The sequence below is a fragment of the Larimichthys crocea genome, chromosome XIII (assembly GCF_000972845.2).
Source record: "Larimichthys crocea isolate SSNF chromosome XIII, L_crocea_2.0, whole genome shotgun sequence".
NCBI classification, from domain to species: domain Eukaryota; kingdom Metazoa; phylum Chordata; class Actinopteri; family Sciaenidae; genus Larimichthys; species Larimichthys crocea.
The window spans coordinates 10,658,036-10,682,913 of NC_040023.1; the positions used below are offsets into that span (position 1 = coordinate 10,658,036).

The window sequence follows — 24,878 nt, forward strand, 5'->3', positions numbered from 1 at the left end:
TTAATGAGGTCAGGGAAAACCAGCAATAAAAACAATCCGAGCTGTTGAGTCCGCCTGTCCTCTGATGAGCCATCAAAGAGCTTTTCATCTCAGCCTTCAGTTCAGCCCCATCCGGGCCATTACTATACGAACAAAACATGCACATGCCGAGGCGGTAGGATGAACAAGTGTGATGCTACAAAATGAAAATACTACCCTCCCTCTTCCTTTTTCTGTCTTCTCACGTTCGCTCCTGGCACGCAGACAAGAGCTCGTTAATCCTCCCACACAGACTGCCCAGTCCTCTTGTTATGACAGCGAAATTAAGAGGTGGTGCTTTGCACCCCTTCCATGTACAAAAGATGTCATTAATGGAGCTCCTGCCTGTTTCACACGATTAAATTCAATACTTGTCGCTTTTTTCTTAATTAAATTTGAATATTTTGAGAAGCTGAAACACTGTTTTCCTCAAAGCCACATTGCTTTATAACTGAAGCTGGATTCACAGTTTCACAGACAAGACTGTTCCAGAAGTTTGCCCACACGGTTCACGGTGCTCCTCACTGTGTCAGTGTAATATTACAGTAATTATTCACATATTTGGCATTCAGGAGCATTAAACTGTTAATGCAAAGTGTTAAGGCCATCTATTATCACCAAATAAAGGAGCAGCACGTCCAATCAGCTACTTGATCTAGAGCAGATTATATGATTTTAACACTACGTCTGAATCTGCTGCTCGGTTCATGCCTTTACATCTAAAGTAAAATGCAGAAATTACCACAAAATGTCAATTCTGTTTTCCAGTTTCAGAACAAAGCCCCAGTCGCGAGTGGCACCATGACATGACGGTGTCTTTCCGAAACATTTCCCTCAGCACATCTTTTTAATCTGACATATTTTCATCCATGTTCTCTTGATTAGAAAGCAAAGACCAACCGCCCTCGAGTGAAGAATTATATACTTTATATACTTTGTGGGACCCATTCTCAGTTTCACCCAGATTTAGCTCTGCTCAGGAGGCGCTCTCAGTCATCTAAGTGTACCCTGGCACAGATTTGGTCTGTGTATACCGAAAACGTAGTATATCATTACAGCTGAAAGAACATGGGGACCGCGGCTGACCGGTAATTTGACTTTTCTAAATGTTGTCGCTAGTCATTCCAAAGTTTCTTCAGTCTGGACATTACAGGGGCAACAAGCTGAGCAATGTCGGGGCAGCTCCCACTTTTTATGGCAGAAAAAAGATAAATAGACTGTAGAGACATAACTGTATATAAAGTTGATAAAAAAAATTCAATAGTTGTTTTCACAATTTAATGTCACCTGACTGACATGCAGGTAAACATGGAATTGTCTTTAATTTATTGCAATAAACACTTTGAGCTGCCAACACTGGATGGTTTTAATCAGCAAGCTAAATGTTTTTGTAGCTTAAATGGTCTGACTGCTGATTTTATAAAGGTACCTGCATCTTTCATTTAGTTTTTCATTTTTGGTACAAATTCCAGCATTATTCCCTATAGTCAATATCATGATTTGGACTCATTAATATGACTTTGTAAAGCATTATAAATGTTTTAAGGGGTTAAAAAATAATGTGCAACTTTAAAGTTTTTTGCCTGGGGCAGAGTTTAAATGTTATAATCTTTTTCACGATCGAGGGAAAATTATGCAACTCTGAAGTTCAGAGGGAGGATTATAGTATTTATTCAACTGTGTGGGCCTACCGGAGAGAACACAAAATAACAGTGAGTAGCAAATACACCTGACATCTTGCCCTCCTGTTTGGTATTTGCCCCTGTACGAAAGCTCAATAAAGCTCTGTCTTCCTCGGTTGTGTGTGTAGGTACATGAAGGCGATGTGTGGGGTATTTCTACCACACAGGATCAACCAAAGCTACTGGCAAGTGACTTCAAATACAACTGGTTCATACGGTGCACAGCTCTAACATTCACCTGGTGAAAATTGACATCTGTGAAGCAGAAATTAAGAGGAATTTGACCCTTGGTATAAAGGTGTCTTTCTGCAGTGCTCAGGGAGGAGGGGGTGGTGTGAGGAACAGAAGGGAGGGGGAAGAGTTTGAGAGCCAGAGGGAGACTGGGGAGAGAGGAGGGCAGGAGAGACACAGACAGGATGGAGGGAGCTGGAGTTAGAGAAAGGATAGAGAGCGAAGGAGAGGAGAGGGAAACACAAGAAGGTGAGACAAGACTGTGATGAGGAGGGAAAGGTAAGGCAGGAAACAAGAGGTGTGGAGGTGGAAAGATGGGAAAAGGAGAGAGGATGGAGAGATGGCAAGAGACTAAAAGGCCTGGGAAAGGTTAAAAAGTAACAGTGCAAAAGGCAGCTAAAATAAAATAAGTGGTCTGATGACTAATGAACTATTTGGTGATTCTGTGCTCTGCATTAACAGGAAACACCTTCAAGAGGGACAGCGGCATTTCATCTGATCTTAAACATTTAACTCGTGTCATATAATCAAATTTTCCTGAATCAAAACTGCCAACTTACTCTACCACTTGCGAGGTTATAGGGTCTTCTCTCTAAATATGATGCTGCTGACATGGCTGCAACCTGCTTCATGGTCCTGAACAGAAAAGTCATTGTGCTTGCTCCCTCTGCTGGCAGCTGTTGGTAATACAGGAGCAGCTTCCACAGTGGCACACTTGGCTCAGAGATCTGTAACATGGAAAGTGATGCTTAACCACCATCCCATTTGTCTTAGTCTACTTATTCATGTCAGGGTAACCAAAGTGACGTTTTATAGCATACTTGTATTTACCACTATGTACTAGTAGTGTAGTGGAGAGTTTGGCAAAAGTGTGAACAGTTCTAAGCGTAGTACATTTGGCCTGCTCAGTAAAACACAAAAACAAAACAAGTGAAAAGAACTCTGGGGATTTATAAGTAGGCCAAACTAGGGAACTTTCTGTCCGTCTACCCTGGATTGAACCCAGACAGAATCTAGGAAACTCAATAACTCGCCAAGCCATTGAATCTCTGCTTGGCCTTTCTAATTAATCAATCAAAAAAATCAATTTTGTGGCTTAAAACAATAATTTAATAAATGCTACTGTCAAGTCAAAGCTGCTCAGACCGCACAGGTGTGCAGTTCTCATTAAAACAACATGAATGGACATAAAAAGGATCTGCCTAGTATTTAAAGGATCGAACTGCTGTTCAGTTTTGTTATGGGTTAACAGAATTCAAAACGCAGGTTGGCTGCAGTTTTTTTTCATATATATAATAAAATCAATCAATTAGAGTGTACAGAACTAAAATAAGAGACTGATAAAAGGTATTTTTCATCACTTCATTTGAATGGTGAGCTAATGTGTGCAACGGCTTTGCAGTCAGACTCCTATGGGCCAAGACAGACTGTCAGAGAAGAGGGAGGAGACAGGGAGAGAGAGGCCTGACACAGATACAAACTCATACCCACATTCCTATCTTTCTTACCATTTAAATATGTAGCAGGGCAAACAGAGACCAGTGCAGGGTGATAGGCACCTATAAAAAAGTGATCTCAGTTCTGCTGCTTCCTTATTGGCCAAGGTGTGTGAAGTAGGCGGGGAGGCAACGCAGGACAGTTTCACTGAGGGATGAGGTGGGAGTTGGTGGAGCGACAGGAGACCACGGTTGTTGAAACTTGGACAGGACAAGAGGTCAGTGCTCCCTCTAGAGGTTGAACGATGGGAGTGCGGTGCCAGCGGTCACCCGGGGCCCTGGGGTCCTGCTGGACTGAAGAGCGAACCATCATTTCTCCACAACACAGTGCGAGCTGAGCTGGGACGTTGTATTTCATGGACAGTGAGTGGGCGTTTATGTGCCGCCAAAAGGAAGTGAGTGCGGTTTAAAACCCACACATCCGTGTCATGACTTCATTTATGCAATTTGAAATTATTTGGAACAACTTTGTTTAATAACAAAATGCTTTTTGTTTTTTAAATAAATGAAAAACACTTCATGTACAGTATTAAAACCTTTACTCGGACATGATACAACAAACAGAAACAAGATTCAGAATTAATGACTGAAAAAATTATTCATATTTTTTTTTCTTCTTTCAATCCCCAAAGCACACAATAGTCAATCAGCTCCACATGTACGATGGAATAGGATACAAACAGGAGAAAGAACAGACACGAGAGAAAGAGAGAAAATAAAAATAAGAGTGACAGATTCCAATCGGATTTTACAGTTCTTGTATTTGTTTAATACTTTGTAATAAACAAAAGATGAAGAGCATAGTCGGAGAAGAGGGAGACAGGAAACCAGACAAAGAAACAGTGTGTGAATTTTTTTTTTTATGGTGAAGAGTAAACACTTAAGGAAGATTCTAGATCTACTGGAAAATAGGTTTTCTGTTTTTTCTTCTCGATCGACAAGTGAAGACCTGATCAGAGTTCTTTAAGTCCCTGCCCTTCTTTTCTCCCCACCTACTCTCTGACTTTTAAAAAACCCCGACAACCACCTCCTCCTCAAAGAGAGCATCATATTCAGTTGATCCCTCCCATCAAGTTCATTCAATGTAACCAGGTCCTGCTCAGAGGTGTCTCCTGCAAACCAGACCTGTGGATTTTTAGTGGCCTTTGCACTGTGCATCTACAATTAGAGCCACAGTTTCCCCTCCTTACAATCTGAAACAGATTCTGAAGGTTTTGTTTTTTTATTGCTGGTAGTATCCAGCTACAGCCACACATGACTCAGTACTGTAAACACACAAAAAAACAGGTGGACCAACAGTGGACCCGGTTGCAGAAAACATCCAATTGAAGAATAGCAGGTCTGGTGCTAGGCTAGACTAGCCCTGTTAGTTCATTCCTTATTTGCATTTCACTCATATATGCATTTCCCTGTGTCTTGGAAACCAAAGCAGACGTTTTCAAGCGGGGAGGGGGGGCCCTATAAAAAGCACCAATGCACAGCTTGAGCACCCAGAGGGGACCACACACTGGTCTACTTCTCCCTCCAGTGACCAGTCCTCCCCTCTCCACACGAGCTGTCATTCCATTCCTATTAGGGCCCCTCTTTAGTATGCACTACACAGGCCACGGTTAGCGCACACTCTTTAGTGCGCTGCGCAATAATCACAACATACATGAAAAACAAGCACAAGGGACTGAGTGGCCCTGCATTTCAACGGCCACATCCGCAAACAGCTTGGCAGTGATAAATAAACCAGTGAGGGTGGTGGTTTCAAGGCTGCATAGCACACACTGCCTCATTGATCATAACTGGATGGGCCTTGGCTCCAGGGGGCCTGTGTCAATAGGTAAAAATGCCGCCTTGATATCTTATCTATATACGATGATCAATTCTTCAGTCACAGCCTGCGATCCATTTCGAAAAAAGCATATGTCATCAATGTCTTTATTTTCAAAAAAGCGAGTAATTTCAAAATGTAACAAAGATGGCGACAACAATACTGCTACACAGTCAAAAGGTCACAGCATGCGTCTGCCTTGAGTGCACACGGTTGCAACGACAAACATTTGTGGGCAGTGCGGTGCGATCCAGCGGTCTCCCATGGTGACTGCAGATCGTCGCTGTTCTGCCGTCAAGTAAAGTAAGCAAAGAGGGACACACGGCACTGAATCCCTTCCTTACAGCTCTCCAATGCTTGTCCCACGAAAAGCTTCACATCCTTTTCAAACCAAGAATCCAAGAATCATAGGTTTATTTTACAAGTCCATTCCAATGCAAAGCCCAGTAATTTTCAGCCCACGCGGGCGAGTGAATAAGCATTTGTTAAGTTTAAAGTAAAGCAGTGGAGACAGGGCAAAGTGAAGGAAGGGAGGAGGCTGGGTTGTGTTGATAAAGCATCAGGTCAACAAGCGCCAGTTAATCACCCCTCCAGCTTGGTTCCTTTTCCTCTGTGCATCCTTTCATTATTTTGCTCAACAAATCCAATTTTAACAGCGCTCAGCACATCACAGCCAAAGCTATAGTATCTGCCAGTCAAAAGGCGTAGCTGCAGACAGATTCCATACACATGTGCATAAAAGCATACACATGTGGCCACACATACTCTATGACAAATGCTAAAAATAAAAATAAAACATAAACTGAACTACCGAACCACCAGCTCTTGCTAAAACAGTCTACCTGCTCAGCAAAGCATAAAGTGGCCTAGCATACAGAACCTGCACTGACTGTATAGCTTTTATTTGTTTACTGTTTATCGTCCTCTGAATGACCTAAGCTCGGAGTAAAATGTAAAGAAATATAGAAATGGCATAGCAGAACTTAAATGCAGTGCTGTTATATGGAGGGATGGGAAGTCTGAATCATTTCTCTGCCAATTAATATGAACTGATGTAACAGACTAAGCTTAGATTTATGAATGCCAGAAAGACGATGCACATATTGCATGACAACAATGTTACCACAATATGAATATGAAGAAGTTGCATATTTTGACTTTTTGATGAATCATCAACATTTGCTCAGTCCGATGTGAACTTGACGAGTATTTTTAATGTCACTGTATCATTCCCATCCCCGGCTATAAACATGATGCAGTAGCAGCAGACTTAAACATTCAACAGAGGAAGCCCCCCCAAAAAATAAAATCCTGCAGAGAAAGTTGTCAATCTAACAGAAGATGAGATTAATCACAAAAGCACACACCTTAGTCAGCCAACTGTTTTAGGATAGCTGAGCTCTAAACCAGATCAAAGATCTCAAAGCCCGGTGGCCTAAAAATCCAAACTCAAGTCTCAAAACTCAGACTGCTAGTGTTAGCTCGTCTGAACCAACCGATGCCACCAAAGCACTGAGACCCTACGGCACCACAGTACACGAATGCGAGCAGATGCTGGTTTGTCACCACCTTGCTTTTCTTTTCAAACAAACTTCAAAATGATAAGGCAGTGGTGCACAAGAGGCTGACTCCTCTCTGCACGTAGGAAATGAACGGACATCTGGAGACTACTTTGTTGACTTGGCTGTACGTACGTATGGATGGAGGAAAAAAAAAAGTGAAACAACACATAACTCTAAGGTTAGACCAACTTACTGACATGTTAAACAAAACCACCTGTTTTACAGGTTATCTAACTGCCAGCCTCCAAGTCCACATCACATGGGGGAGGCTAAGGATCCTCTCTGAGAAGAAGTATTTGGACTATCTGCAGGGCAGGAAGCACATTGCTCATTCTGGTCAAAGTAGCCCAAATATTTAACAGCTACTTTCACGTCTTTCACCAGCCGAACTGCTTTCTAAAATACAAAAGACACTGGCTGTGTCTGGTAGAGTACAGAGACTTATCAGTCACAGCCAGAATGTACGAGCACAGCTGGTGTTCATGTTCTATAGTTGGGAGTCTGCGACAAAGTTTGGGGTCATAAAGTAACAAAAAGAAAAAAAAATGTTGGGAGAGAGAAATCTACACTTTAAGCAGACCTGTTCAAAGAGTGGAGAATGGCTTTATGATTTGTCTGTGTACTTGCATACTGTGTTTGCATTGATGAAAATGTGCAAGTCTTAAACTAAAAGACCATGTTAGTTATTTAGCACCTGGTGGAGGACAGCTGTACCTCTTCCCTGTAGAATGATACTGCAAAATGTACGTTTCTAATTTCTATTAACTGTGGCTAAATATACCCACAACGCCAACACTCTTTTAAATACTTTACTAACAAAATGGTAATAAATCTTTATGTGTACCCAGTATTGCTCACCTTTGAGCACGTGTAGACGGTTTAATTCATAGTTTACTGTATATCTCCTGATAATGCGGTAGCTGCATTTGACTTTTCACTGCAATACTCAGATTCAGTTGCCCACAAATTTCAATCACAGTAAATGTCAAGTGCCATTGTCAATGAAATCCAGCCAATCAATTAACAAGAACAACAGGAAACATTGGCAGAAGTTGGTGCAAAAGCAGCAGTGAGGTGTGGTTTGGCCCTGGGCTCAATAACAATTTCATGGTGATGTTATTACAAGTCGAATGTTGATTCAACAGCAAAAAATAGAGCTTTTAAATTGTGTTCGTATTTCACATTCACGTGAGTGTGAACAGGCCTGTGTTTCTGCATGTGTTGTTTTTTTTTTATTATTTACATCTACTGTACAAAAGTGGCAAGCATTGAGCCAATACACACTGAATAAAGTTTCCAAAGCAGCAGGTAGTAGGTGTAGGATTTCCATTATATAGCACTAACCTTTTTCATTATTGCTTTACAGTAACATGACACACAAGAGGTCCTTTGTGATTCAAACATCTATATCCACAGCCAGTCATCCATCCGTGAGCAGTGGGCTGCAAAGGTATTGCAGATAAGCCAAATTGTGTACTGATTGACCACCAGGTGAAATTAAATGTTGCATTATTGCCTCTGTCAGAAAAATTCACCTGATCTTTCCTTTACCCGTCTGCTGCTGATGTTTTGTGTGTGTTGCACACAAAGTCAGCTTTTCACACCTCTTTTTACGGAGGCGACAGAGTGCAGCATCTTCGATACAAAACACGCAAGTATCTCGTACAAGGACACTTCAATACTCTAGCTGCTGGGTGGATGAGTCAAACATCATACTTATTTATTTATCCAACTGTCTCACTGAACAATAGGCGCACACCTTGGACAGAGGCTGACTAATGATACGCAGAATTGTTCAAAGAGCACAGCATTGCTTTCTCTTGCCATGAATGGACAGATGATACAAGGAAGATTCTTGGAATAAAGAGCAACCTATGAAGAATGATGGACTTTCAGCTGGACTGGGCGTTAGGACAGACTAATATACCTGACGCTAGCTAACATTTTCAACCATTTGACTGGTAGTTAGTACGAATTCCCAAACCTGGTTATCATCTGCGCAGGAAGTGGCCAATTATTTAGCTTTAGCTATAAGTTCTATAACAAGTCATCACATCTGACTTGGCATTGATGCAATAATGAGAAAACCCTACACATAGTACCTTCAAGGTCATCTTAGGTGTCTGAGAATAGATGGTCATTTCTAGGAAACGGGAACATTTACACAGTTACAACTCACAAAAGTGCATAAATGACCACCAGCAAAGGGAGGATCCGGGGAAAAGGGGAGATAAAAGACTAACAAATACGATTTTGTCTCACACAAAGCTGTACTTCCTGTGAGCCTCAAGCTGTTTAAAATGCCAACCAACTGCCAAAGTAGAGAAAAGGATAAAATCAAAACTAGGAAACAAACAAACAAAAAGAAAATAAATTCAAGTCATTCTTCTTGTCTTACAAAGCCCGCTGTGCGCATCAGGGTGGGAGGGACAAAGTTTGTCTGTCTAACAAAGTGCTCCCACCCCCCTTTTCCTGGATTTCAATGCCTTGGAAAAAGCTCTCATTTCATGAGTACAGTACTTCAAAATTGAAACTCTAACAAGTTTCAGCATGAATATTCAAAAAAAAAAAAAGAAAAAGCATAAAATATTTCAATGTTTCTGAGCTTGGATGAACTCACTGGGAGGGTGTCTGCCTGTCCATTATCGGACACCTCCTGACAAATAAGAAGTGAATTTGTTTGACAGTGGACAGTTGATTGAAATGCTACGCACCTGATTTTAAGCTAAAACCATACATGAACAACTAACCGGCTAGTGATGGATATAGTATACAGAGGTGGAGCTAGAAGTGTAACAAAGTAACCCAGGTAAAAACAGGGGAGGTTTACCAGTTACGCAGAAGCAAAAACCCACTGTGAGATGAAGATGTGAAAACTGAAGGCTAACTTAAAATTAAGACATTTACTGTATATGTGTGATAAAAAGGGGATAATATTCCTTGAGTCATAACCCCAACGGTGGAAAACTGAATACGGGAAAAGTTGGTGATAGTGTGTGTGTGTGTGTGTTAGCATATTGTTCATTCAGAGCCATATTATCTGTGTATTAGTTATGTCGTCAAGTCATGTATCCAAGTAAGATCTGCATGTGTGAAGATAATTAGTCGATGACAGGGAATATGTGTGTGTTTTGTGTATGTGTGTGTACAAGTGTACAGCCGGTACATTAAAGCCCGCAGGTGCTGCAGTTAAGTGAGGCCCAACGAGAAGAGCCAACGACCCAACACGGCGTGACGTGTTGGTAATCCTGGTGCACATCGGATCCTGACCGGACCGAACCTGGCTCTTCTAGGTGAGCTGGTGAGGCGCTTCTAGCATCTCCATCAGGAAGGTGTCAATGGGCGTGTCCCCAATCAGTTTAAAGAAGAACAGGTGCTCCAGGCACTTTAGACCGATGGAGCGCAGTGCTGGGAGCCGGAGGAGGAGCTTTGCAAACCTGGATGACGGAGGTGAGAATGAGAAGGACAGCAGGGTGAGAAATGATGAACAATGTGAACTGAAAAGAATTCAGAGAAAAATATGTGGAAATATAATTCTCAGATTGTTGTTAGAGTGCATTCTGGGAAATGCAGAGATGTGACTTACTAGTGCGGAACTAAGGGCAGCAGGTAGTGAAGTCGAGTGGGTTGGACACGTCACAAAATGCACACTAAACATCACACTATCTAATATCTAACAGTAAAGATTCATTCATGCTTGGTGTGTCGACTAAAGCTGCTATGCAGCAGCAGTAGTTATGGCTTGTAACAAATGTCATTTTAGTCGAGAGTCCAGTGACACATTATTTTTAGCTATGCAAGAGTTCCTCGAGGCAGATTTACGCCTTAATAGAACAGACATTCTAACCAGTGCATCATATTCAGCATTCAGCCAGCTGCTCTGTGCTGCAGTGACATGTTAACGGTGCTGAGATGAATATTATCTATACTGATATATCTGAGCAGCAGCATCACCCGTCACAAACAATGACATTACCCGTGTTACAGCCTACCTGCCCTGCTGATCGGGGTATTTCTGTTTGCAGTAAGACTCGAGAGATGCATACACCCTCTCTCTCAGGAGCTCCACCTCACTGGGGTTGGACAAACCCTTGGCATCTTCAGGTGGAAAAAGGCAACATTGACATTAATGCAAATTTTGTTTTGCATTTACATGTCACATGTTTCTCATTTCAAAATGAATCAATTTGTCTCCAGTGACATTTTCCACGATTTTCACCGTTCCACCTGTGTGGGTACCTGGGTTGAAGAGGATGATGGCTCGAAGGCAGCCCAGCTCTGTCTTGTCCATTTGCATGTCTCTCATCTTGCTTACAAGCTCTGTCAAAACCCTGCAGAGAGAGGAGAGGAGAGGAGAGGAGAGGAGAGGAGAGATTTGCAGCAGAAACAGGAGGACAATGCCAGAATAGAAAAGAGAGAAGTATCCCAGAAAAAGGCAACAGAAGAGGAAGATGAGAAAAAAGAGAGCGGGAAAGCAATACAACAAGAAGAAGAAAGGGAGGGAATAAGAGGGTAAGAACAACACGGAGGGAACAGACTCAATAATCACATTGTTATTAACGGCATAATGACTTTACGTTCAAAATACTTGGCTGAACTGCTGGCTCTGCAGGGGGGAGAAAAAACACTAGTTAAAACTGGCCAAAGTGGCAAACTGCAAATGGTGGCGAGTTCTGGCTGTGGCTGATCTGGGTTTTCTCCTGCTTCAGTGGTTGCTTGTCTTTCCCGTACTTAATATTAGCTGTGCTTGGCAGATGTGTGAAAGCTGTTGTGAAAGTGACTGACAAAGGTCGAATCTGCCATGGCTGGAGACTTTGTGGTTTCCTGTTTGGTTTTCAGATTTTCTCTTTTTCCACATGGTCTCTGTTTCACTGTTTTATCTTGCCCTCACCCAATGACAGTCAGTCAGGGTTCAAGGGCTAAAGCCCTTACACACACACTCATATTTTAGACAACTGTTCTCACATACAGAAAGTAATAAAGATCCCAAATTCAATGATTTTTGATAACGTTTAATGCTTTGTTTAATCTAACTCAGGGATTCAAAACCTACTGTATCCACATGTATCTCTAACAAATCGTTTTACTTGAGATTTGTGGTGTTGACGCAAGAATGAAGAGAGGCTTAATGATTTTGGATGGTATACTTTAACATTATTAAAACTGCTTCACAAATCCTGAAAGCTAAAGAAGACAGGTGTCCTGTCATTCAAGGACAAAGCATGCAACCAGTAGAAACAAAGGTAACACTTTATTCAGACGGTTCGCAGGCAGGAGTATTTGTAACATTTCAACAGCTTATTAGTTGAGATTCAAGAGCTGTTTTGTGATATTACACCATTGTGGTTAAAAGGTTTGGTTAGGTTTAGGCACAAAAAACATCGTGGTTAGGATATGTTCATGAAGTTTCACATATACTAGATAATCTGTTAAACATCTGGAGCCAAAGAAAAACAGCTGAAATGTTACAACCACTCTTTAAACTATGTGTAGGCAGCATATCCAAATAAAGTGTTACCAAAACTAAAACTAATCATGGCAAAAATAAAATACTAAAAGTTTATCCAACCAACTTACCAACACATCAATACATTGTCAATCAAAAGGAGTTATCATGCTTCATTAGAAGTGTAATGCAGTAATACACAGGATGTCAGCTTGGACTTAAGAGGCTTGGTGGTGGGCCATAGGAGCATCTTAACTACTTCTGCTCTCTGCTGGGAATATGGCTTGGAAGAAAGAGGAGAGGACTATGCAGACCAGCGGGTGAAGGATGAAGGGAAAGATGTGATGGCCACTAGGGACAGTTTACTTGCTACACATCCATCATCAGGGATAGACATCTGCTTTTAATGACATGGACTCATTTTAACAGACGCTGCCCAAGCCCAGCAAATCAAGGCTTTTTATACACACTCAGCACAATGAATAAATGTTTTATTTATATTTAGTTGAAAATGTGGAGGAAAAGTTGGAGTGATTATCGGTACGCAGTGTGTCTCACTAATAAAATGAACTTTTCCCATCACTGAAGAGGGCCAACAACACCAAAAGGCTGAGTCGTAAATTAGAGCATCTAAAACCTAACTGACCTGTGTAAAAGAGTGTTCTGCACTGGAGTAATACATTACTTCGTCATACGACCACATCCCACCAATAATGCCCTGTGAAAGCTAGCTTCACAAAGCCAGCCCACACCTTCTGATTGGGTCATTATGGTTTGACAGTGGGCAGAAGATGCAGTACTACTTTTTGTCTGAATGATCCGGTCAAACGCTTCTCAGTGGACTTTGTTCTCGATAATATCATCTGGCTTCTGCAAAGCTGCAGAAAGGCCTAAAAGCATCAACCTTTTAGTTTGGATCTGTGTTTGTTTTAATGTTGGCTCAAGAGGAGGGGTTTAAGAAAAGTGTTTGTGTAGTGGCGTAATTACCTGTCAAATATGGCCCCAACCTCGGCATTGTGCGCCCTGTGTATTCAATCACAATGTGTTATTACAATGTCATTACACAGTTACATTGTTATTACAGAATTGTCTTTTTTTTCTGAGCCCTTCAGCTGTACAGATATTCAGTGCTGACAGTTCACAGTGTGTTACAAACTGGTTTCTGATACGTTTAAAACTGTTGCAGAACAGTCTGCACAGGGATTGCTCACATGTTTGTGTCTGGACTTCAAGTTTGTCTTATCCAGATGCTATAGTCTTATATAAAGTAACACTATATTCACATGTATTGAAATAAGCAGAGAGGAGGTTATGATAAATCATATGCATTGCAGCAGAAAACCATTAGTACACATGAAACTGTTTATAAGTGAAAAACTATTAACCCTCAACATTTAATAGGTATTCTTAGCTAAACGCCATTGAATTATAAAAAGTAACTTGAAGTCCAACTGAAATTAAATTGTATTGTTTGTCTGCTTCATGGGACATATTTACTACACCTGCCTTGTGTTCTCATTTTTGGGTTTCATAATGGCGCTCAGTTTGTTGAAGGAGCGACCAAACCAACTTTAACTGCTAATGTCAGTTTAGAGGCTAATTAGTTGCTCAGCTTCTGCACATTAAACAGCATGTACACATACTTGCAAACATCATTACAGTCCAGTTAAACCAGGCACAGACTACAGGAGTTTTGCATTTTGTGAATTTGAGGTAAATCAATCGAAAGGTCTTGTAGTCCGAGCACGGCTTTGCATGCTAGTGTAGTCTTTCTGTTACAGTCTTTACTTTGTTACAGTGTAACATCGACACACTGGCAGCTGCTGTCAATCAAACACAGATATCGACACACCCCTACAGCTGACTGAGATAAAAAAGAAGCCAATCCCTTTTTTAATTTCTCTTTATAATAGAAATGACTAATACTACACAAAGGGATGATTTCAGTTGGACTTTAAGCAGGTTTCACTGAACTGAGTCTGCTGTGTGACAAATATAGGCCCTAAGTGCAAAATACAACATTTAAGAAAACAAATTATAAACACAAAAAACAAAACAGAAATCAACAACTCATAAATCAACAAAACAGAAAGCACAACATTTCAGAAAACACAACAAATCTGGAAAGTGAGGTGCCCACTATCTTTGTCATTCTCGCCACTGATTGGACGGCTCGTACGTAGACGCAGCAGGTGTGTCTGTGTGCACCTGTTACAGGTCGTCACACGTCCTTCGTTCAGGGATTTGGACTTGGAAAGACAAAATAGTCGGTACCTTCCCTTTCCAGCTTGTGAAATGCTGACTTTTCTGAAATTCTGTGTCTGTGCTATTTTGTCAATTTGTGTTGTGAAATGTTTTTCTGCTGTGTTGTTGTGCTTTCTGTAAAAGCTGTTGTGTTTCCATGGATTTGTTAAACGCACAGTATGTAATTTCTGCCACTTTGAGGTCTCTCACATCCAAACAATTGCAAAAGCCCTAGTTTGGTGACGTCACAAAGTAGTTAGGGGTAATGAGAGTCGTCGTCTTTACTGTTAAAGAACCATTTTTGCCAATGAAAATGTTCATAGACGACGTTTTATTCACGTCACGTTCACAGAATTTCTTCCTCACTCTCTGACACATTCTGTCTTTTTCTGCGTTTCTGTCCCCGGACAGGCGACTAAACAAAACGCACCATTACCTTGAATATAATTATAGATTTCTCTAAGTTTTATACCTCTAAGTAATGTGTGACCCAGAAATGACATTCTGATATTTTATCATTTACATACAAAATATGATTGAGTAGCTTCAAACAGATGCTGATGCGAAGCTGAAACAAAAGCCTGCCGCTAGAAGAGAGCGGTGCTCTGAGAAAAAGTATCAGAAGAAAATCATTGAGCCGTTTGCCATTAGCCCAGTTAGCTTGCCTTAAACCTGACTTGATTGTAGGTAACCCTTTATAACAATGTAATTACTGTGTAATTAACAGTGCACTGACACGTTGTGATGTAGTTCGGGCTTTACATGAAGGTCATTGAGGTGTTTATTTCAGGTGATAATGTAATGAGCAGAGAAAACTTGAACTCAAAATGTTTTAAAACCTGTTGATGTAATGTTCCCCTGAATAATGCAATAACATCCCATTATGACATGAGGTAGCATTTATCACAGCATAATAAATGCCACGTCTTAATCTAATTAATTTAGTTTGCTATCTCATTATTGGTCATGTCAAAAACAACATTAAAACCACTGATGGTTGATACATACTGCAGAAGGCTGGAGAGGCCATGACTGTAATTCTGTTTGTTTTCCAGTGATCATGAAATACGTGTTTCAGGATCTCACACTAACAAAAATGTTAGAAATGAGTCTGAGCTGTGGATCTGTGGCCACCACTCATACATCTGTAGAAATCACACTAATATTTCTTTATTAATGTGACTATTAACTTATATATGCCTGCAAACAATTGTTCTGTGATCAGCAGAAAAAAAAAATACAAACCGATGGCCTCTACAACGTTTATGCACAATGGGATGTACGATTGCTTTAATGCTTTTTGTGTTTTAAGGGACGTTCTTATTATATATTCACGTTAGTATTTAGCCAGCCATTATCATGTTATCAAATGCTGCGATAGGTGCTTTGCCACTGAGTGTGTGTGTGTGTGTGCATGTGTTGTGCGCGCATGCATCTCTATGGGCAAGCGTTAGTCACCAGCCTCCCTATGCATGTGCTGTGTCACCCTACAGGCAGTAGTAAAGAAGCGAAGTTTTTCAGCCAATCACAGCCAATGCAGAACACAGCAGCTGCAGCCAACCAGAGATGAAGACACAATATGATAAACTTTTACCCCAGGTACTAATGCAGCTACACCTGAACAATATATAAATCTTTAATATAAAAAATGAGTGTAAATCATCAGGGCCATAGAAATCCATGTGGATAAACACAGGCGAGTGTTCTTTCTTTCTTCGTTTAGCTGTCAGAACTGACGTGGTTAATTCAAGATGGGACTGTGGATTTTTTTTCCTGGCTAAGCAGCAGCTTTTCTGAAAAACTACTTAAGTCACATAATGCTGAAACTCTCCAGTGAACATGTTTCATGGTGGCATATCCTCTCCAGCTGAGTCAGCCACTCAAACTTCTGAATGCTGGGGAACTCACTAATAGTGGTATGTCCGTCAGAGTGATACTGTTTGTGCATATATGCAGCTGAGCATTACCTGTCGAAGATGGCTCCAACACCTGCACTGTGAGCACTGTTCCTGTGGACATGAAGGCCAGTGGCCAGTAAAATGCCGTCCTTCACCGAAATGGAGCGATGGGAAAACGATGCAATCAGGAGTTCGTTCCAGCCTGTTGGTATTGGAGTTGGTATCTTAATATTTCTAGTAAATATAAAGTGATGTTTAACTGCATTTGCATGACGCAGAAAAAAAAAAGCACAAACTCATTATACTGGGACGTGATACTGGCTGTAACTAAGAAGTGCAGGGGCGACCTATCAGCAGAATCAATACGGATTCATTCAAACTTCTCAAGTCAAAGAGTACCTGCACGTAGCAGGATGACCTGGTCGTCCAGGGGCAGCTCAGAAAAGTGAGGGATCCTCTTGGCCCACTCCACCAGGGTGAAGAGCTGCTTGTCTGCTGCCTGACAAATGTTGGTGACGGGGTCATTGGGCTGAAAAGAGCAGATTTAGATGATTATTGGTAATTATTTATTCAATTAACAATGATTAAGGGATGATTTGGGAATCCAATTCAACTTGATGCAGTACAAATTCTTAATGTTCACACTGATCATTCACTAGTTGTTCAAAAGTAAGCATGAGACAAGGTTTTTCAAAGTATAACTGCAATGAATTTAGGGATTTCATCATCTACAATCCATAATATCCAATCCAGACCTGCCACCGAATGAAAACTCTGGACTGCTGAGCAACTGAAATCTTATCTCAAGCAAGAATGGAAAAGAATTTCACTTCCAAAACTCAAGCGTCAAGTGATCTCAAACTTAATTTGGTAATAATTTCAAATGTTACACAAAGCACCTCAAAGGAACAGTTTGTGGTTAATTTCCACCATCCAGACTACTCACAGAGCTGCCGCCTGAACTTCCATCCGCATGAAGCTCCGTCTTCTGTTCTACGGCCATCTCCGCTTCCAAAATCTTCTCCACTGGCATCTCCTCGTTAACCGCACTTGTTGACTCGACCTCGCCTTCTCGTTCCTTGTTCCTCTGCCGCTCTTCTTGAACAGCTGTAGGATGTGGGGATTGGGGTGGACAGAAGGGAGCACAGAAGAAAACAATGAAGGACAAGAGAGGAGAGGAAGGGAGAAACAGCAGGAAGAGCAGAAAGTTTAAAGTATGGGTGAAAGGAGTTAAATATAAAAAGATGGAAGAGCAGAAAAGGTGGTAGAGCAAAGGAAAGGACAAAGATAGAAAAGTAAAGGGTTTGGGCAGGCAGGCAATGGTAGAGAACATAAGACATAATTAAAGATTAAGAAGAAGAAGACAGCAAAAGAAAGAGAATGAAAGGTGGTGGAAAAAGAAATGACAGACAGATGTGGCACCAGACAGGAGAACGGATGAAGTGAGAGAAGAATGAACAGAAAATGTGTGGACAATGACGAGAAGGAGGGACAAAGGTTTGTGTGGGAAGAGGTTGGCACACAAAAAAAGAAGCAAAACGAATCGGGAAAGATACAAAAGACCAAAAAAAAAAAAAGTGAAAAATGTGCAAAACAGTGGGAAAGAAAAGAGACACAGATATGTACAATTCATGATAAATTTAAAGTCTCTCATACTGCCTTTCATACTTCTTTCAGGCCCTCTACCTAAGCACAAAGGGACCATATGAAACATATACAACATAAGTTATTAACTAATAGTTAAAGTGACATTCAGGAGGGAATTACAACAAAAAGACATTTGGTCCAGATTTGCATTATGTGTTTTTCCCATGGTAACAAGGTTTCTCTTAATCTCTTACCCAGATTAAGGAAACTAGGATTCCCCTTTTTTATTAAACTTAAGAAATCAAGTTATTTCAGAAATGCAACAACGATCAGGTTCATGTAACTGTCTGTAAATCCACTGAATACAGCTATACAATTGCACTGCATTTTTCCACTTTTTGTCATCATGTTTAATATTTTTGCAGACCAGTCAAAAGTCTACCACCGACAGACATCAGTAGACACAGACTGAGATTATGTGCCTGGCTTGCTCCTCTGTCCTAAATTTGTCGAGATCTGAATAAAATAAAAAAAAAGCAGAGTCCTACACCGTCAACCAAATACAAAAGCGAATCATCCAAGCTGATAGCTGTGTCAAACAACAGAGAATGCCACTGTCCAAACATGTACAAACAGCACTGTATTAACCAACAGTCTCAGTGAATTGACATTTTCAAGAAAGATTTGTAAATTAATTATTTTCTATTACTGTTTTTATTATTTTGACCATTTTTTAAATGATATTGTTACTTTTAAATACATCATGCTGCTTACATAGTGTGCAGTAATCGCTTAAAGAAGCATTTGTAAAGGAAAATCAAAGATTGTGTATTCTTTCCTAAATGAAATATTGATCATGAACACATCTGACAACAGATTAAATAAGTTTCTTTAAGTTTGAACCCTAGTATGTGCACTTCATGTCAAATCAAGGGCTTTGAAAAGCTGAAAAAATATATTTGAATCTATTTGATATCACCTTTGTTCCGCATTGCTCATTATGTTTGTATTTGATACAGAAAAAGAGGCGCACCAGTGGCTATGAATTTTGAAGACTGGGCTTGTGATGGAAAACTGACACTTTGGAAGCCAAGGCTGGCTTAAAAATCTGAGCGGAGAATTCAACAAACAACTATCCTTCCTCTATTAAAAGCATCAAAGTACCATTATAAAGAAATGAAATGTTCCTGAACAGGACTGTGGCTAACCGTGACCTTACTGGGCAGCACCCAGGTGGGAATAAACAAGTAACTTACAGAGTAAATTAGGATGATGATTAAAAGGAGTGTGCATACTCAGCAAACTTTCCCTGGATCTATAAAGGTTAAAAAAACATGGGTTAGTGACTCAAGGCTGGCACTGGTCCACCTCTGAGCACTGGCAACCAACTATGGAAAAACTAGCTCCTTCTCATAGATATGCAATGTAATATCTCTCTGCTTCTTGCTCACTCATACAGACACAGACACACACCCCTCCCTCCCTCTTCTCCTTACATCTGTCGTTCATCTTGGCCACTACAGAAGGAGGGAGGGGGGAGAGAGAGAACGAGAGGAAACAAAAAGAGGAAGAGAGGGGGAAAGGGGGTTAGTGTTTACAAGGCTTACCCACCCCCATCCCCCTCTCTACCACTCTGTACTCGTTCTTTCTATTCCCTATTGAACAAATATTACTAAAGCTCTCTTAGTGAAAATGCACAGGAAAAATATCAACACTGATACCATCATTTACTGATGAACTTACTTCTAATTATAGATCAGGTGCGAGATGTCATTTAAATTACAGTAGAAATGACCTGCCACAGAAAGCAGCTTTCTTCAGTGTTCCTTTCATCTGCTTTAACTTAATGCTCCATGACAGCAGCGATCAATAACAACAGTGACCGCACATGTCAGCAAGTTATGATCACATTATGATAAAAGAAGCATTGTAGTGTGCTGGGGAATTCAGGCCTAATCTAATATGACAAAGCACAGTAGGCAGTACAGTTAGCTCTTACCTACACTGCTCAACTCGGGAGAGACTTAGCAGCAGATAATCTCAGACCGACGGGCTTAAAGTGGATCTAACGTGACTGCGTACAACGCAGTATACAGATCAGTGGCAGTTTGTAACGGTGTCCTTCTTAACATAAAGCACTTTGAGCATTAAACGATTAAAAAAGGAGCTCTATCATGATGAAAGTATTAACTAATAATAAGTTTCTGCATTTCCAATGGTACAAATCATCTGATATATTGACCAGGGACTGAGAGCCACCTGAAGACAAACAACTGGTAAATATGAGTTACCTGATGGTTCCAGACCAATAATCCACAAGGATTGCCCTAACAAACCAAGACACAGCGCCTACAAAAAGTATTTAACCTGCTTCGATTATTTCATGGTTTATTGTCACTGCTGATTTAGATTTTTAACCAATAAAGAGCAAAAATAACCTCTTAAATGTCCCAAAAAAGTCTGTGGAATACCTTCAGGTCGTTTATAACTGAATGGCTTTCAGTGTATTATAGAACATCGAGAGCTGAAAGTATACCCTAATTGCGTCCTCTAGTTTTGGGCAAAAGAAGGTCGTCATTTATCAAATGCATCTGGAGCGAGCTTTGGAAAGGAAGACCCTTAACGACATGTCCAGGACTGAAGTGTTGAGTTTGAACGAGGCAGCTGTTGAGCTGGGAGACAGCCAGTGTGTGTACAGGAGCTTTTCAGCCAAAAGTGAAGCTGGCAAAACTTTAGATTTTCTTTTGACGAGTATGAGGAATGAGCTCTTTATTATTAGCGTCAGTCCAACACACCAAAATGCCACTTTTAAACAAGACTATTTTTTTCCAGCTCCAGAAACAGAAACCACAAATACTGTCGGACACTGTTGAAACCAGATTTGGAGCAGACATCTCATTATAGGTGTTGCTCCAAACTTAAATCAAAAGCTTATGCGTCTATCTCTAATAAATATACCACAACTTCTACCAATGATTGACCTCTTTCTATGCCAGTTAAATAGTCATCAACAAATAATGTATCAGCTAAAACCTTTAAAACCAAAGTTTAATCACCATTTGTGTGTCAATGCTTTTGTGCATTTAAACCTAGAATTGTGTGTATGAAAAGGTAAGATGGTCTCTTTTTTAGGGAGCAGAAAGGGCTGAGAGCCAGCCATATACAGGGTGTGCTGAAGTGCCCCTGCATGCTCACCTTCTCTCTTCATGCCCATGGCCAGGCACTTCTGGTATCGGCAGTACTGGCAGCGGTTCCTCTGTCTTTTATCCACCATACAGTCTTTATTGTCCCGACAGGTGTAGGTCAGGTCTTTGCGCACGGTCCTCTTGAAGAAGCCTTTACAGCCCTCACAGCTGTAGACGCCGTAGTGTTTACCTGGAGGGTGTGGGGAGCAGAGAGGGAAAGAGCCAAAGAAGTGAGACGACTATTTGTTTCAAGGATGACATTTTAAAAGGATCTCAGGATTGTTTACACTGTTCTAAGCAAGGCACAGAAAATATGAGTTGTATTGAAGGTGTCTTGTCACCAGAGGATCTGTCTCCACAGATGGAACAAAGGCGTTTCTGGGAAAGCATCGGCCCCGGGCTGTGAGGCGACAGCTGCTTCAAGCCCAACGGAGGTTTCACATCATCGGAGCTGCTCACTGCATGGAGCCCTGACATGGACACTGTTGAGTTAATCTGAAAGGACAGCAGAGGAGACAGGGTAAATACAATGATGACAAGGTTGAAGATGAATTTCATGATTCTCCCTCTTCTTCTGCAAGAATGCAAAGCACATAAATAACAGTGTTAGCAAAACCACACAAAAAAACACAAGGTCACAGTGAGAGTCAAGCTCGTAGCCATTGTTTCTCTCTCAGCCCTGTCTCATCTCTGATATCACTCTTTGACAAACTGGTAAGGAAAGAAAATGCAGGTGTGTTCACATTTTTAAGATAACACCAGATAACGCCCGTGTCTGTCTCTGCAGCTGAGTTGTGTGATTGGAGGGGAGTGAGTCCTCACTTACCTGCGGACTGCTAATGGGGCCGTAACCCACCGATGGTGTGCCAGGTAGACATGGTGAGCCCAGCGAAGAGCTGATGACAGAGAAGGGGGAGCCGATGCTACTGATAGGACTGTTGACCCCGGTGGTGGTGATGGGTGGCAGGGAGGTCATGGAAGCTGCAGCTGAGGGAACCAGCGGAGGCGAGCGTTGGCCCGATGGAGGGGAGGACACAGACGAACTGTCTGGGCTGCGGGAATCTGATAACAGACGGCAAGAGGGGAAAATAACACACATTAGTAAAATAATGTGGAACAGGGCCATTTTAATTTAGTCTCATAGTTGCACAAATGTAGTTTATCAAAGAAATATCAGCTGTGAACATAATAATAACAATAACAATAATAATAACAATAACAATAACAATAATAATAATAATAATAATATTAATAATGGTCTGGCACATTTTAAAGCTGATATACAACCAATCATTTGGTAATAATTCCCAATCTTTTTTGCAACTGTCTGCTTGATTTTTAACTAGAGGAATGTTGTTGCTCAGGGGCCTCTGAGGTCATGGGGTCATATTCCAGTGATGTCAATCGAATGTTGCATATTTGCACTAAGTTGAATGTATTTTAGATGAAAACAACAAAAATGGCATGCTAGAAATTTTGACAACTTCTTTTGCTAAGCGATTGTAACTGGTGTGTGGTGGCAGACTTTTTTGCCTCTGTGATCTGAATCCGGTGGATTGTTTTCCCTTTTTACTTCAGATCTATTGAAACATGAAATCAGAAACTTGAACGTCATGTTGATAAATGAGATTTTGACTCATTGTTTCCCCTCCTGTACTTGGATCTAATGGCAAACCTTTAAAGCGGGGATATTGCTGATTTTACTAATCCACCATCATCCTTCAATTGCTTGAGATTTTTATGATGCCAGTTGTTTTATTTATTTATTTTCTGTCTATGCTGTGGTTTGTATTCAGTTGGCAGTTTCTTCTGCAGCTGGCTGTGTGCTGCATTTTCACTGCTCCAGGCTGTGTACTTGATGTTTGTCGTCTGATCTAATCTATTTTTCTTGCCTCAAACACATTGGAAAGAAATCAACCAATCATACGCTCACACATCACATCACCTACGCAGTCCATGGAGACGAGTACTCAAGCTACAATTCTACCATTTCTAATTTAAGGTACTTCCACCTCACAAGTCTCAATCAATTTCCTACAACTCCACCTCTGTCATTTATTTCACCATTCGCTCTGAATAAGCACTAGTAAAGGAATACTGTCTCTGAGATACACGGCAAGATGTGTGGAGAAAACGTGTGTACCTGAACAAGTTGAGTATGGCACCAACTTCCCTGTGGTAGGAATAAAGGTTCAAAGTCTACTGGTGCCATTGATACAACGCGCTCATGTTACCGTGAGGTGTTTTGTGTGAAGGGAAAATAAACACCGGGCCAAAAAGTGAACTCTATACTTTTCTTAAAGCACAGCAATGTTTTCTTAATAAAGACCATTAAAGACAGTTGGAAACATTATGACTATAGATTGTTGATCTTCAAAGAGCAAGCATCATTTTAAATCTAGTGTCACTTAGACAGCTGACCTTAACTTCAGATGATTGACAGGGGGGTTATAAATCAGCTGTCACACATCTGTTTGAGAAAACTTAAATATTCTCTCAGTTCTGTTTGACTTTATATATTTCATGGGCCTGACAAAATGTGTCAGATTACATGGTAAACAGTTCAGATTACAGATTATTAGTTATTCTCTCACCTCTGCTGTCTCCCATGGTGGTGTCTGGGGGCTCAGGGGCTTGTCTGGCAGCGACACGCCGACGTGCTTCCGTCTGAAACAGCCCGATATCAAACTCTAGACCGCGGACTGAGGCCCGGGCCGGAGTTGTTTGGGGAAACCAAAAACGGGTCTGAAAAATCCAGCACAAGAGAGAGAGAGCTGCGCATCAGAGCACCGTGTGGCATAATAACAAGTTTAGTGACATAAAACCAGTAACACACAGCACACTGCGATGTTCCGAGCTGCACTCCTGCGTGTTGATAATAACATTTGTCCTTTTTATACATTTCTTTGGGGCGTTAATGCAACAGCAGGCAGCTGCTCAGCTGATGCACCGTCCGGATACAGTACACTGCTGATTAATAAATAATAAAAAGCACGTTGATGCCAAACAATAACCGTGTGGTCTCGGTTCTGTTCGGATAAACACAGACACACGGATGCTAACGTTAGCTCCGCATAGCTCGTAAACTGGCTAACGTTAGCAGCTAACGGCAGAAACCGTCCGTGCCCGCCGTGAACCGAGCGAGTTAGCTCACCTCCACCGACATAAACCGACCCGTTATTACACACGTGAAGCTGACGGTGACAGCGAGCAGCTCCCCGGCGCTGGGTTTGGTTTGAATCGTGCCATGTCCGGCGTTAGGTTGGCAAAACAAGCTAAGCGCTACAAGCTAGCTGCGTTTAGCCAGCTCGTCGGAGAGCGGGAGAACCGGAACAAACCGGCCCGGCCCGGGCAGCTCAGCTCCGGGTCATCCTGCAACAACTACACCAGTCACAGTTTGTAAACAGTGCGAATAAATGCGGGGTACTGACGGTTTTGCGGCACAGCTTCTTCGCATGAAAGATGTGGCGGCTAGGCCCCGTGTGTGTCTGTGTCTCCCCCCGCTCTGCCTCGTAGCCAGCCCTCCCTCCCCCTGCACGGATGAAAACATGATGATGGTGGAGGATTTGGCTTAGCTGCTGCCTCACAGCTCAACACTGGCTCAGACACGCTGCAAAACACCGCAGCCTTGCTTTGTGTTTGTGTGCGTTTGAGGCAGGGGAAGGGTCGTGTGGTCATGTCGCGCCTCACATGTCACTGAGTGAGGGAGA

At 41.5% G+C, this 24,878-nt stretch overlaps 1 protein-coding gene across 4 annotated transcripts; it reads right to left on the reverse strand.

The window, feature by feature from the left end:
* Positions 1-3,949: 3,949 nt before the first annotated feature.
* On the reverse strand, positions 3,950-24,878 carry rxrba (retinoid x receptor, beta a). 4 transcript variants are annotated; one of them, XM_010748828.3, is made up of 13 exons: positions 24,600-24,877; positions 23,763-23,913; positions 21,995-22,230; positions 21,510-21,663; positions 21,179-21,358; positions 19,480-19,500; positions 17,343-17,503; positions 16,796-16,925; positions 16,466-16,598; positions 13,242-13,277; positions 11,048-11,139; positions 10,801-10,906; positions 3,950-10,245 (listed from the first exon to the last, which is right to left on the reverse strand). In XM_010748828.3, exons 2-13 carry the CDS (start codon positions 23,776-23,778, stop codon positions 10,098-10,100), a joined length of 1,413 nt encoding a protein of 470 aa, XP_010747130.1. In that variant the 5' UTR covers positions 23,779-23,913; positions 24,600-24,877; the 3' UTR covers positions 3,950-10,097. The 4 variants fall into 4 exon arrangements, with proteins under 4 accessions (XP_010747130.1, XP_010747132.1, XP_010747131.1 ...); XM_010748830.3 differs by lacking the exon at positions 13,242-13,277 and having other exon boundaries at positions 10,098-10,245; positions 24,600-24,878; XM_010748829.3 differs by lacking the exon at positions 19,480-19,500 and having other exon boundaries at positions 10,098-10,245.

Bases quoted from the DNA above. Each gene is read 5' to 3' on its own strand.
- rxrba (XM_010748828.3), bottom strand. The intron at 16,599-16,795 runs GTACTCTTTGAC...CAATACCAACAG, and splicing joins GGTCATCCTGCTACGTGCAG to GCTGGAACGAACTCCTGATT. The intron at 10,907-11,047 runs GTACCCACACAG...TTCCACCTGAAG, and splicing joins CATCATCCTCTTCAACCCAG to ATGCCAAGGGTTTGTCCAAC.